We start from the raw sequence: 13,872 nt of genomic DNA on the forward strand, positions 1-13,872 counted from the left end.
TTAAGGTCCCTGTTTTTCCCTTCCCCAACTCTCCAGCAGGCTCAGCCAATCAGCATCCAGCAGGCTCCTGGCTTTTTCAGTTGGAATGGCTCAGGGCCCTTCACTGGCTGACCACCAGCCAATCCTGAGCCGCCTTCCTCCTCAGCCATTTCGAGCCCTTGCAGCCCACCTTTCCCTGAGCAGGTCCCCACTCAGTGCAAGGAGAGGCTTTTCCTCCACAGCAGAGGAGACACACTGTGTGTCTACTCAGTAGTAAGCCCCATTACAGTGGATGAAGCTTGCTCCCAGGAAAGGGTGCCTGGGATTGCAGCCGTGGAGCCTGCTCCTATGCGTGTCTACTCAGTTGTAAGCCCCATTACAGAGGATGAAGCTTACTCCCAGGAAAGGGTGCCTGGGATGGCAGCCTTGAAGCCTGCTCAAGGCCAAGCGCAAGGACGGGTGAGTGGGAGCCCGCGCAGGTCTGTTCCAGAGTAAGCCCTGATGTACTCCCTGGGCTACTCCCAGGAAGGTGTGGAGGGCTGTATCCTCAGCCTCCTCCTGTGCAGGTCTACTCACAAGTAAGCCCCGCTGTAGTCAGTGGGGCTTCCTCCCAGGAAGGTGTGGAGGGCTGCAGCCTCAGCCCCCTCCTATGTAGGTCTACTCACAAGTAGTCAGTGAGGCTTCCTCCCAGGAAAGTGTGGAGAGGACTGCAACCTGAGAGCTCCAACCAACTTGTCTGCTCAGAAGTCCCATTGTAGCCAATGGGGCTTACGCCCAGGATAGTGTGGAGAGGGTTGTAGCCTGAGTGAGGGAGGGCGGGCAGGCAAGAAGCTGGCCTGTGGCTGCCCCCCCACCTTTCCCCCCCAGCTCTGGCTTCTTCTCTTCCCCACCTCTGGAGTCTGTGTCCTTTTTTCCTTCCAGCAGGGTGCCTCTGGAAGGTGGGGGGAGTTCTTTAGTATCCATGTAAGATAAGCAGATGTCATAACCGCCATATGTATTGGAATCCTGGAAGATCTGGCGAGGAGGTAGATGTGGTGTCAGCAGTGGCCCCTTTAAGGGTAAGGCCTGGGATCCAGCAGAATGTGCTGCACAGCTGCAGCCACTTGAAGGCAATAGGGCCCTCAGGGATATAAGGAGCACCTGAGGCAGGAAGGGAAGTGTGGGTTGGAGAGGAGACTGGCTTGCCTTATTGACTTGGATACTCTGACTTACTTTGGAATCTGACCTTAGACTGTGACTTGGCTTATTGACTTTGGACTCTGCCCTGGATGCTCTGACTGACTTTGTGACTAATGGACTGCTAGAGACACTGGAGTTTGGTGTGTGGCTGCTGTGCCCAAGACCTGCTGAGGACCAAGGGTCTGCTGTAGTGGTGGGAGGCTGCTGGCAGGAGAGAGGACCTCTGCAGGTTGAACAGGCAAGCTACCCTGGAGGTGGGGTCCAGCAGGACTGCAGGGCAGAACCAGGGTCATTTGTTGGGGCAAAGAAGGGGAGCTAATTTGCTTAAAGTGGGCCTAATTCTCCAGGCAGAGAATGGCCTTGGAATCAGGCAAAACACCATAGAGGACCAGGTGTCTGAAAACATAGGACAAGAATGTATGACAAAACTAACTAAAAGTTACAAGAGGGGGCTACATTATAAAAATGGAACCTTTAAGAGCATAAAGGTGGAAAAAAAACTATATATGCAGTGTTATCTTCATTTTAGATGTCAAAAGGGTTTTGTGGCTCCTGAGGTTTTTTTTCCTCTGGAAAATGGGTCCAGATGGCTCATTGAGTGTTTAAGGTTGCCGACCCCTGGTATAGACCTTGCCTCTTCACTTCCCATTCTTTTTTTCCACCTTGCTGCTCCATGAAGCATCTTTAGCCAGTTGGGGAACAAAATGCTTTCCTTTGCGAATGATAAAAGGTACCTCACGAGCCTCTAATGTTTTTCATTTTAATAGACAGTGATGATGATAGTAACTATTTTCTGAGCAGCATTCTCTTTGCTATCCTCCACCAAGTCCTGAATAAGTTTTAGTAAGAAGTACTTTCAATAATAAGAACTGCTGTATTTTTCTGCTGTATTTTTCATCTGTCCTCTTTTGATGAGTTCCCAATGGCCACCTGGATAGGAAGCCCCACAAAAATACCCCTGCTCATGATTCCTGGATGAGAAAGTTGACAAGGGCAGTTCTCGGAGACAAGAAGAACTTGGTAATGGTACGTCCCTGGAGATGCTCAGTTCCTAGTGTACTCTGAACAATCAGTTCACGAACTACTTCTGGGTTTTGGGCTACCTCCTGAGGTACACCAACTTTACCACAGGGCTTGTTGTTGATCTGGAGAAAACAAAGATGAGAACCAAAGAAGAAATTTTAAAAGCAGGCCCTCTAATTCTCTCATCTTCCAGCCCATTTACCCCCATTTGCTATTGTGAAACAGAGAAATTCACAACTACATACAATCAGATGTTATTTAAAACTTACATTAATTAGCTTGTTTATTAAACCAACATAATATTCAGGTAGTCTTAGCTTCTTTTGTTTTGTTGTAATGCTATGTCAGATACTATGATGCACTGTGACTCTCAGGCATGCAACACTGCAGTAATGTTGGCACTGAAGAAAATCAGGCACATCTTTCATTATGCCTGGCTCCCTGCTGAGCAATCACTCCACAGCACAGAAGCCACATGTGCAGTGGCCTTTTTAATGTTGGTGCTTTGGGCCAAATATGGCAGACACAGATCCGGCATCAAAGAGAAATAATGGAGTAATATGTTATGCCAATATAGAAAGCTACAGCTGGAAAAGCAACGTGTCACCATCTAAGGCAGAATGAAATCCGAAATGAGCCAAATTTGAGATTGTGGCTGAGCAGACCAATTCACTTGTGGAACTCTGTGAAACCAAAACTTGGAACAAATACCTTTTACCTGCTCACCTCAACTTGCATGAGGGCCAGAAATATACGTATATTACATTTGACACGGGGCTGCTGTCAATCCTCCATCCTTGTAACGCACAGGCTCACTTAACCATGTCCTGTTTCTGTTTTCTGCAGCAGCCCTCTCAAGTGTCACTTGTAGCTATTGTGGAGCCAAAATGGCCAAACATCCCTGGAAGATATCTACCACATTTCTAGAGATGTGCATCTCCTTTCACATTGTGTTTCCTAAAGGTACAATAGCGTAAACATGGAAAAATATCCCTGCCACCATAATGCACATATCAGTGTGGAGCATCAAAAAAGTTAGGAACTTGTCTAGGTGAGAGTGTATGCTCAAGATAGGAAGCTAGTTAAGGTGACCCACCTGCTAATACTGGTGAAGGGTCTGTTTGCAGAGAGAGGAGGGGCAATTTTTGCTGCTTTGCCTTCTACAGCCTCCCCCCTGCCCCCATGAAAGTATGCTCCTGATGAGAACCTTTAGAGCAGACATTTGCTCCACAGAATTCTTCTGCAAATGGAAGAACCTGAGTTACACCCCGCAGCTCCCAGGTCAACTTCCTGCTTTAGATTGTTATTCTGTTACATGGTTCTAGTTCATGTTTCAAAATGACTCCACATGTTGCTTGCTAAAGTACCAACACACTCCCTTCCAACAAGAAACACTTCTCAGGGTTCCCAGCTCCTAGGAAATGCTCTGCTATTTGCTCCTGAGATGGTAGGTTTACTAAACTCAGACTTTAAAATAAAGAATAAGAAGCCAGCACAGTACATGTGCCTGGATTGTAGTTAGACACTGTTCCAACCATTCTAACCACTGATGGTTTTCCAGAGTTACATTTATTTATTTAAAGGATTTAAACCTGGCCCTCTAATCCTGCCGCCCAATAACAGGGCAGCCAGGGCAGATTGGAATGTCCATTAAAATACAGTAAAATATAGAAGTAAAAACAGTACAAGCATACATCATCATAAAAATACATACCATAATATAAAAAAAGAATAAAATGCAGCAGTATAAATAATAATTTAAAAAATGTAAAAATAGCAAAAACAACAATATACAAGCCAACACTAAGGTGGGAAGGCCAACTGAAAAAGGAAGGGTTTTACCCCTGTCAGAAATATATCAATCATAGGGAAAAGACTCACAAATTTTAATATTAACACAGTTCATTCGAGCTTTGAAGGGCCCAATCCTAACCATGTCTACTCAGAGGTAAGTCTCATTATAGTCAATGAGTCTTACTCCCAGGTAAGTGTGAATAGGATTGCAGCCTAAAGGCACAATCCTACCCAGGTCTACTCAGAAATAAGTCCGATTTTGTTCAATGGGGCCTACTCTCAGGAAAGTGTGATTAGGATTGGAGCCTAAGTCATTCTTCCCCACTATTAAAGACACAGGAAAAGGAATATGCCACTTTTAAAAAAAAAGTAGCACTCAAAATAAATATTATTCACCTACTCTCAGATGGGATTCTGAGCATCTTTCACCCAGATTGCTGATCAGGTCCACACCTGCTTAGTTTCAGCAACTCTGCAGCATCTGGTGGCTCCAGGCCATTAACTGAACCTCAAGTGAAACAAAGTTAAATAGACAGACACACCTTATAGTTTCGTTGGACTGGGGACCAGAGCTATGACAAAAGTAAAAAAATGGAGGAATGACGCAACTTTTTTTTAAAAAGGGGGGCAGACATTTTTTAAAGGGGTTGCAAGCAGCACAGGGATGTTCTTTAAAAGGGGCTGGATGCTGTTTAACGTTGCCAAGAACCCAGAAGTGGTTCGCTGGGCAGGGAATGGCAGAGCTGCCCCCCCAGGCTTGTGGAGTCCCTGTGCTGCTTGTGGAGACTTTGGCTTTCTTCCCAAGCCAAGCTCCATGCAGGCTGCTTCCAAGTGCTTGGCAATGACTGGCCCCTTTAAATAATGGCCACTACAGGGTATTAGGTAAGGTCAAAAGAAGAAAGCAATACAAGTTGAGGTACTGCTGTATTGCACACACATCCTTCTCCCTGGCTAGGTGAGCTTAACGATACACACATGGTACTGATCATAGTTAAAATATGTTCTTACCAGAACAGACACTTCCACTATATCTGGCTGCTGGACATATTCTGGGTCTACTGTGGGCCAGGGTTGTTGCAGCACTTCCATGTCCCAGTGGTGATGAGTACAAAGCTTGTTCTGAACACCTGACAAACCTGAAAACACATTAGTGAACTGCTTGTAAGGAAAGACCGTTCAATCGTTTGCTTGCTTGCTCAGTTCAACCATGCCCAGAGCAAAACCTTTGTTAGTTTTAGTACAAAATGCTATAAAACTGTATGGACACTGGATCTCAACCAAAGTGATGAGGAAGAAAAGAAGCAGAGTCATTTTGCCTTCAGAAAAAAACTTGAAGAACAGTCTAAGGAAAGATGATCAATAAATTGACCTAGAAGATTTGCTCTGGTTTAAGTTTGTATAGGAGTTGATAAATCCAAAAATGAAAGGAACATTCCTAGTACACAACAAATATATTTGATTACTTAAGTGATTAGTGTTATACCAAATGAACACACACTGAAGATACTCTCAAAATAAGGATGATGATAAAGTTAGACTGTGGCAAGTTCCACTAACGTTGGTGAAAAATTAAACATGTGCCAAACTCTGTCCCATTGTACTGAACCCCTTAACATTAAGCAGGGTTGGTTCATCCATGACACCACTGAGGTGCTTGTCTCAAGCAATAAATTGGCAGAGGGCATCTGCCTCCATCTGCTCATCTCAGCTGCCCCTCCAACTTCCACCTAGATTTGCTAAAGAAAATAGGAACTAAGTGGATGAGGAAATGTGGAGGAGATTGTCTCCAACAATCTAGCCCACCCATCTCCTCCATATCTCCTCTTCTGCTTAGTTCATCTCTTCTTTTTCAAATCTGGGTGGGGGCAGGAAAAAGGGGAGCAGTGGAGGCAGTGGCTACCACACAGCGAGGTAAAGGGGGGGAAGCAGCATTTGGCACAGGCACTGGAAGATCTTGGCCAGTCCTAAGCCTCTCTATAACATCAGGAAATAAAACTATAGCTAAAGGTGCTGCAACAAATGTAACTGCTGATATATCAGAACAGTTATCAAGAATAACCGGGTAGATGGGACTCGTCAGCCTGGGAAGGCAGCTCATCTGAGAGAAGGAAAACTCTGATCCCAAACCCCCACTGCCTTGTGGCTACATCCAGTTATGGAAAAGGCTTCAGGAGTCAACCTCGAGGCAAAATCCGGAGCCGGAGTCCCTGAGGCAGTTCATGGCTGAACACAGTCAACCATGTTTCTGGCAACTCCTGCGACGCCGCTGGAACCAACCGTATTGGCCTCTGCCTTTCCGTTGGACCATTTCAGCGACGTGGAGAGGGGGGATTTGCTGCATGGGTAACAGCCTATCCTCCATACGTACTTTACCCAGGCTTCGCGCACTGGAGTGGACACTCTGTTCCAGAACCACCATTCAGAGCGTGACACCATAGTCTTCCGAGACTGAAGGATGCCAACACAATATCAAGAATAAGGCAGAGTGCAGTCAAAGATAGAAACTGTAAACCTAGCACTGCAAACTGTTCTGGATACTTGTAATTATCCCCAAGTTAAGAATAATTTCTGATGGAAGTCCATCTTCTCCTCTTATGACAGTATACTTCATGCTTCTGTCATGTGGAATATCACCCTGACAAAATACTTTGTCAGGTTTAGCAAAAAGCTGTTTTCATAAAGGAAGTGCTGAATTAGAGAATGCAAGTGAAATCTTTGTAAATGTCAGGAAAGTAAGATGCATCTAGAATGGTTATTTGTTTTCTTGCTTGCTCCTTGTCCTTAGGACTTTTTCATTTGAAAATGAGCTCACTTTTCAAATAATCGCATGTCAGACATGATAGCAAAAAAATATGCTCTTGTGTACTGTTCAACTAAATAACATGGTGCAAAGATGCCTGTTAGGAGGAGCTGTTAGGTAGGAAAAACAAACAAATAAAGGAGTTCCTGCTTATTCAACTTGTTTGTTTTCCTGTTCTGATTTGTACAGTGGAAGCTCAAAATAAAAGCCACCATTATGTCCAGGGGCTCTAGTATGTAGCTAAGGTGAATGGAGCTTTTGCTGTTTCCAAACTTCAGAAACATTATAAGAAGTGAATTATCCAAGAACAACTCCATCTATTTAAACCACCTAAATGGGCTATGTAGGAATCCATTATTTACCAGTTATGTCAAATTTCCATACTGGAAATATTAAAAAGGCATTTATTTGTACACTTCCACGTCCTTACATTATTATATGCCAACTGAGTACTGACACATGAATAGTACTCACATTTGGTGTACCATTGGATATTCCTTAGTGAATTAGGAGAATGAGGAGAATTAAGGAAGAATCAGGAGAATTCCTGATAATGCAAATGAAGACAGTATTGATTTGTAATGACTGAGCATATTTAACAACAATTTCTCAGAGAGACTGCAGTCAGTTCTCTGATCAGCTTGATCAATGGACATAAATCTATACAGGAGGGCCAGTTTTCCTCTAAGTGGCCCATTTTTCTCCATGCAAAAAAGAAGGGTGACCCACCAGTGTGAAAACATTTGGTACATGCTAAAAGGACATGATAATAGAACCAAATAACCACGACCTTTTCAAGTTTACCTTTCCTTATTGTTTGAAGCAATGCCAGCAGTGGGTTATTTATTTTGTGCTAAACAAGCACAGAATTAAAACAGGCAGATTGTGCATGCGGAACATATACATGGCACACACCAGAATCTTGAGACTAGGGGAGGGTGCAAATGAGATAAAGACTTCTTTTGATGCCACTTGCTTTTATGCCTACAAGGGACTGTGTTAACTGGTCAGATGGCATGACCGATATTGACCAAAATGGTACATTTCAAATAAAAGAAGTGGTTTAGTGGAGATGCTACAGGATGCTTACAGTGCAGCTTTCTCCTTGGCTTCACAGGATTCCTAGCATAAATGAGATCTTCCAGGCCAAGTAACCTTACATCCTCATCCAAATATTTTCCTATTTGGAAAACAATTAGTATAAACAGTTAAAGGCCTTAGATGTGGTATCTGAACATTGCTCAGATACAAGGTTCCAGGAAGGAAATAGATTTCCTTATCCTGTTCGACTTTATAAACGCCAAACTATCATTCTGATGAACTTTGGTCACAAGTGAAGGACTGACATACTTTTTAAACAAACACACACACACACACACACACACACACACACACACACACACACACACAAGTGCATTGTAGTATTTACATACACAGGCACTAAGATGTCTTAGCATATTTGGCATCAAGGACAGTCAGGCACACCTGCGCAGTTGGGCACACTCAACTGCCCTTGAAAATATGTTGGGTCATTGAACTCTGTGCCTGTGAGCAGCAGAAAGTTATAGAAAGAGCTAGCCTTAAAGATGTTGTGAAGAAGTCATATCTAGGAATGTGTTTGTGGTTAAGCTAGAACTAGCTACTAGGCAGCCGGTATGAAAGGTAGCATCCTTGTGGAAATTTCCCAACTACGTAACCTTATATCATGTGTTTTGAGACTTAATAAAAAGCTGGGTCAGGAGCTGGGAGAGAGCACTTCACTTCTCCCTTGATTTCATTCTTGCTCCTGCTTCCAGCACTTTCAATCTCTCTGAAACCTGTGTCTGTTGTCTAATTCTTGCCATGGCTTTTCTGCCACACCAACGTAGCATCTCAGGCTGCTCCTCAAGTAGCACCAAAATGCTACAGTGCATGTTCAGTTCAGCAGCACATACGACATACGAAGAGGGGATGATATGCAGATCCAAGAAGTGATCCATCTTTATAAAGAAACATTGTCACACACACACACCCAATACTGTTTCACAATACCAGTGAGCACAATTCAGAACAAACGTGCAGAGGATAATTCCACTCCCAAAACATCAAAGCATCCAAAATTGTAATCAGTTACTGTCCACTGACTGAAGTGGAATTCATTCTTGAGACAGGAGTCAACTCTTTGCTGTGGAGTCACAAGAACTATTTTAAAAATAATTTTAAAAAAGAAACGGTACAGTACAAATACACAGGTTTAACAAAATGCTCTCCACCCCCTCCCCAGAAGGCCTACTATCATTAACAAACAAGGAAATTTTTGGAATTTGATTTCAGCATTCAGTAGGTTTTCCTACTAAGAAATGTATGGTAACTAAGAGCAGGATCCTACAGAAATTTAACTCTAAATTAAACATAAGCTCTTCTGATCCTCTTCTACTACCAGAGAATGAACATATAGGCTTAACTTCAAGAATTTCCTTCAACCCTTCTTTCCAGCAGAGGAGGGAATCTGTTCAAACATTAGGCCTGCTGATCATTGTAGATAAAGAAAGGTTCTATGGCAGAGTCTATTTCCCCCCCCCCCCAAATATGTACCCAGCCACAATAGGGCCAGAAGGCTCTCTTTGGGGCATCCAGAGATTCATCAAGCCTCTAATAAACATTAGCCACTTATTTTGTTGCTTCTCCTCATACCAGAGCATAAAGAAAATGGGGGAAAAAATCCTACAAAAGGCAATCACAGCATTTTGGATGTAGTTCAACCTAGGGAAATGTAGGCTAAATACTGTCCAAGTGTACACCTCCCCTGGCCCCACCTTACCGATGTACTGAACACTGCTTGCATGGAATTAAGCAGTAAACATTTCCCAGCCACAAAATATTATCAAGACAGAAAATTCATTCATCTCGAGGACAGTTCAAATAATTTAATATGAAGCTGGATAAATGCCAAAGTATGCTTTCCTGTTTGCTCTCAGCCAGCAGATTTAAAAAAAAAATGCAGTCATAAGAATGTCCTGCTCTAGAAAGTGAAAAGCTGGTTATGGCAAAGAAGATGCACTTTAAGTATCTGTATGGGAGTATAAACCGGTATCTATATAATTATGTCTGCTTTGTAACTAAGATACCTGCCAACTTGTACTCAGTAAACTGCTTTGAAGCACATGACAGGAAAAAGGCAGCAGAAAAAAAATGTTACTGCTGGTCAGACAAGTGAAAAGCACACATGCACCTGTGATGAGATATTCTGTCCATGGAAGGCCAATGACATGAGAAATTTCTACTGCAAAATGTTATTACGTTGTGGTGTAAGGGATGGGCAAACAAGGGAACAACCAATTTGTTGTTGACTAAGGCCATGATAAATATACTTATTAATAAGAGGTTCTCTATAAAGCAGCACAGTTAGCTTCTTCTACCTTTAGTCTATCCTTCATCCACCAAAAAGACAGAGAAGTCACCATGGGTGAGGGAGAAAGATTTCAAAATTATATTAAAGGCCTGATCCCACATGGATGTGACAGGTTTCTGCATGTCTTCTTGTTATGGTTATTTTTCAGACTCTCCAGGAATTGGAAGAAGACAAGATGGCTGGAAGTCTGAGGCAGCTCACTTGCCCTCTTGATCCTTGTCCACCTTGGTTAATAAAAACCGGGGCACGGGGGATGGTGGAAAGGGCTTGGCAGATATCTGTCTGGGGAAGCAAGGTATTAACTAACTAAGTTAAAGGGGTAAACTTTAGTTTTGACATGTTTAGATTAATATTGAGTTGAGTTTGTATTTTTGGTGGAAAGGCAGCATATAAGTTATAAGATAAAGCAAAAATAATCACTGGTAGATGAGTGGGTGCTGAGGTTTCCAAGAGCATTTCTTCAAGCATCTGAGAACTTTCACAAATGACCATATCAACCAAACAATGTTGGTCTGTTGCAGCAAAAAGCAGAGAGCTTGGTGACATATACAAAACAAGGGCCAAACTAGACATTACATGAAATGCATAACATGGCCTGGTAGGTATGTTTGTTTTGAAATAGCTGCTGTGGGGGTTGCAAAATGGAGCAGAGCCATGGTGAGGCAGGGATGTGGAGCGTTCTTAAGATGGTCTCCTCTGCAATTCTGTACCTGATCACTCCCACCCTATGTGCTTTTATAAATAGATAAAAAGCATTTATTGGTTTTTAATGGAAACATTTTTTTATTTAAAATAGCAGGGGGGAGAGAGCACAAAATGGAACAGAACCATGGTGAGGACAACATCCTAAAGCCCGCAACACCCTCTCTTGTTGTAGTTCTGTTTAACTTCGTGTACCCTAGCAGCTATGTCTTTAAAAAAAAAAAACAACCCACCAACCCATCTTACACATGTTGTATAATTGATCGTTTGACCCCAAGGAATGTATTATGGTTCAGGCATCCCCCTGTATCCATGGAAACCATGGGTTTGGGGGAACCCTATCTCTGCCCAACCCTATGCTCGATAACGTGGTTTAGGTGCTTACTGATAAGAAAATCTTTCTACCTTTTACAGGATGCTATAAGCGTACAGGCTGGTACCACTTGTAGGTAGCCTGAATGCTTGAAGAGACTAGACTGAACATTAACAGAAAGCAGTTGACTTCCTGTTAAACATTTAATCTAGTCTCTTCAAGCAATCAGGTCGCCTGCACATGCTATAAGCTTGCTGCAGTAAGTCTCTAAACATTAAACAGGCACCCCTCAGGATCTGCAGATAACTGAATCCGCTGATATGGGGGGACGCTTGCATATAGTTTTGCAGGCCAAAGCTCACTTTGACAGATACCTTTGATTAAATGGATTCCGGCCCACGAACACTTATCTCACAACACATTTATAACTTTTTAAGATGCCTCAAGGTCCTTGGTTATTTTCACTATGAAAACAAAGGCTCATCAGACCAACCATACTATGTAGAACCACTTACAATAAGATCAAAAAATTTACCATCTTTCACTAATAACCTAGCAGTCACCAAGGCTCTTCCTTCTATTGTATACCTCTCACACTACCAAGCAAGTGTATTCAGTTATAACCCAAACATTTAGTCAGGACTGCAGAATCTTCATGGAACTTTTTTCTCCACAACAGTAATGAAATATATAATTATGCAAGTTACCTGCCCAGATCTCAGAAGCAATGTGTGGGGCCATTGAGGCAAGCATAATACAGAGAGTGGCCAATGCATCTTCAAATTCTGCACTATGGAGAATAAGTTGTTGGGAAGTTTGCTGCGTGAAAAGGGGGAAAGGAACTTTAAAAACATAAATATTCCTCAATATTGTAGCCATCCATTACATAAATTATAGAACAACTGTAAAAAGAACCACTGTATACTGAAAAGCAATGTTTTTATAATACAGTTCCAGCTCTTTTAGTCAGCAAAACATTGAGCTGAAGAGAGAGGTATACAGACACAGCCTGTTGAACACTGAAGCCATCAATGGATACTGCTGACTACCAGACACAAATAAGCCCTCAAATTCTGTACAGGCTTCACAGCCTCACAGAGATCGGTCTGTAGGATTAAGGCCTCAAAGAGCATGGCAGAAATTGGAATTCACTGCTGCAATACTAACTTAATTCATTATTCCCTCTGTAAATGTGACAGATAAGCTAGAATGGATGGATAACCCTGGCTAGGCCTGTGATTTGTTTGGATACTTTGTCAGCATTCCAGCTCCGTCTCCTCAAGATAGAGGTGAATATGGAGTTAACCTCTAAAGCAGTGATTTTCAACCTTTTTTGTCTCATGGAACACTGACAAGGTACTAAAACTGTCAGTTTTTGGACAATTGACAAGGCACACCATGCTGTTGGTGGGGGGCTCACATCCTCCAGTGGCCCAACTAATAAATGACCTTCCCCCAGACTCTGCGGCACACCTGCTGACCATTCATGGCACACCAGTGTTCCACGACACAGTGGTTGAAAATGGCTGCTCTAAAGAGATGAAGAACTTTAGAGAACAAAACACACCCCCAGGAGGAATTTTATATGAGCAAGAATTGTGGATGCTTCACTTTACATTGTGCAATGGTTTTTATAGTTTTAGAAACTCCATTTTAGCTACTAGGTATTATTTCCACAAACAACTTTTTTCCCCATGACAACAGCATGATATCATACCCACACATAATACACTGGGTGAGTAAAACTGCCTTGGCGTGGAGGGAAAGCCTTGCTACTATTAGTTCCATTCCGTGACTCAGCGCGATTAACAAAAAACGCATTGTGCTAAATTCCATTGAGTTACGCAAATACACTGCAGCCTGACACTTCCGGATGGAAGGAAACTAAGGCAGCTGATATCAATCCCCTCCTTCCGCTCCATACTCAGCCCTCCCTGTTGCCAGCTGCCCGGCTTCTTTCACATGGGATGCTGATCTTTTAAGAGTCCAGCCCTATGTGTTACTACTCAGAAGTAAGCCCCATTGTAGTCAATGGGGCTTACTCCCAGGAAATGGGGCTTACTCCCAGGAAAGAAAGGATTTCTTGACGTGCTAAATGACTGTGGCTTACAGCAGCTAGTCACGGAGCCCACCAGAGGGCAGGTGACTCTGGATTTAATATTGTGCGGTACGCAGGACCTGGTTAGAGATGTAAATGTTACTGAGCCATTGGGGAACAGTGATCATGCTGCGATCCGTTTTGACGTGCACGTTGGGGGAAGAATACCAGGCAAATCTCTAACAAAAACCCTTGACTTCCGATGGGCAGACTTCCCTCAAATGAGGAGGCTGGTTAGAAGGAGGTTGAAAGGGAGGGTAAAAAGAGTCCAATCTCTCCAGAGTGCATGGAGGCTGCTTAAAACAACAGTAATAGAGGCCCAGCAGAGGTGTATACCGCAAAGAAAGAAGGGTTCCACTAAATCCAGGAGGGTGCCTGCATGGCTAACCAGCCAAGTTAGAGGGGCTGTGAAGGGCAAGGAAGCTTCCTTCCATAAATGGAAGTCTTGCCCTAATGAGGAGAATAAAAAGGAACATAAACTGTGGCAAAAGAAATGTAAGAAGGTGATACGGGAGGCCAAGCGAGACTATGAGGAATGCATGGCCAGCAACATTAAGGGAAATAATAAAAGCTTCTTCAAATATGTTAGAAGC

At 43.1% G+C, this 13,872-nt stretch overlaps 1 protein-coding gene across 2 annotated transcripts in view; it reads right to left on the reverse strand.

Moving 5' to 3' along the window:
* Window positions 1-1,229: 1,229 nt before the first annotated feature.
* Window positions 1,230-13,872, reverse strand: part of LARS2 (leucyl-tRNA synthetase 2, mitochondrial) — a 75,483-nt gene continuing 62,840 nt past the window's right edge. For both annotated transcript variants that reach the window (XM_066628287.1, XM_066628286.1), the window contains exons 19-21: window positions 11,889-12,000; window positions 4,984-5,111; window positions 1,230-2,303 (exon numbers count right to left, since the gene is read on the reverse strand). In XM_066628287.1, the coding sequence (XP_066484384.1) occupies window positions 2,121-2,303; window positions 4,984-5,111; window positions 11,889-12,000 (423 nt within the window). In that variant the 3' untranslated portion in view covers window positions 1,230-2,120. The remainder of the gene's footprint in view (window positions 2,304-4,983; window positions 5,112-11,888; window positions 12,001-13,872) is intronic.

Source organism: Tiliqua scincoides, chromosome 5 (genome assembly GCF_035046505.1).
Source record: "Tiliqua scincoides isolate rTilSci1 chromosome 5, rTilSci1.hap2, whole genome shotgun sequence".
Taxonomy (NCBI): Eukaryota; Metazoa; Chordata; class Lepidosauria; order Squamata; family Scincidae; genus Tiliqua; species Tiliqua scincoides.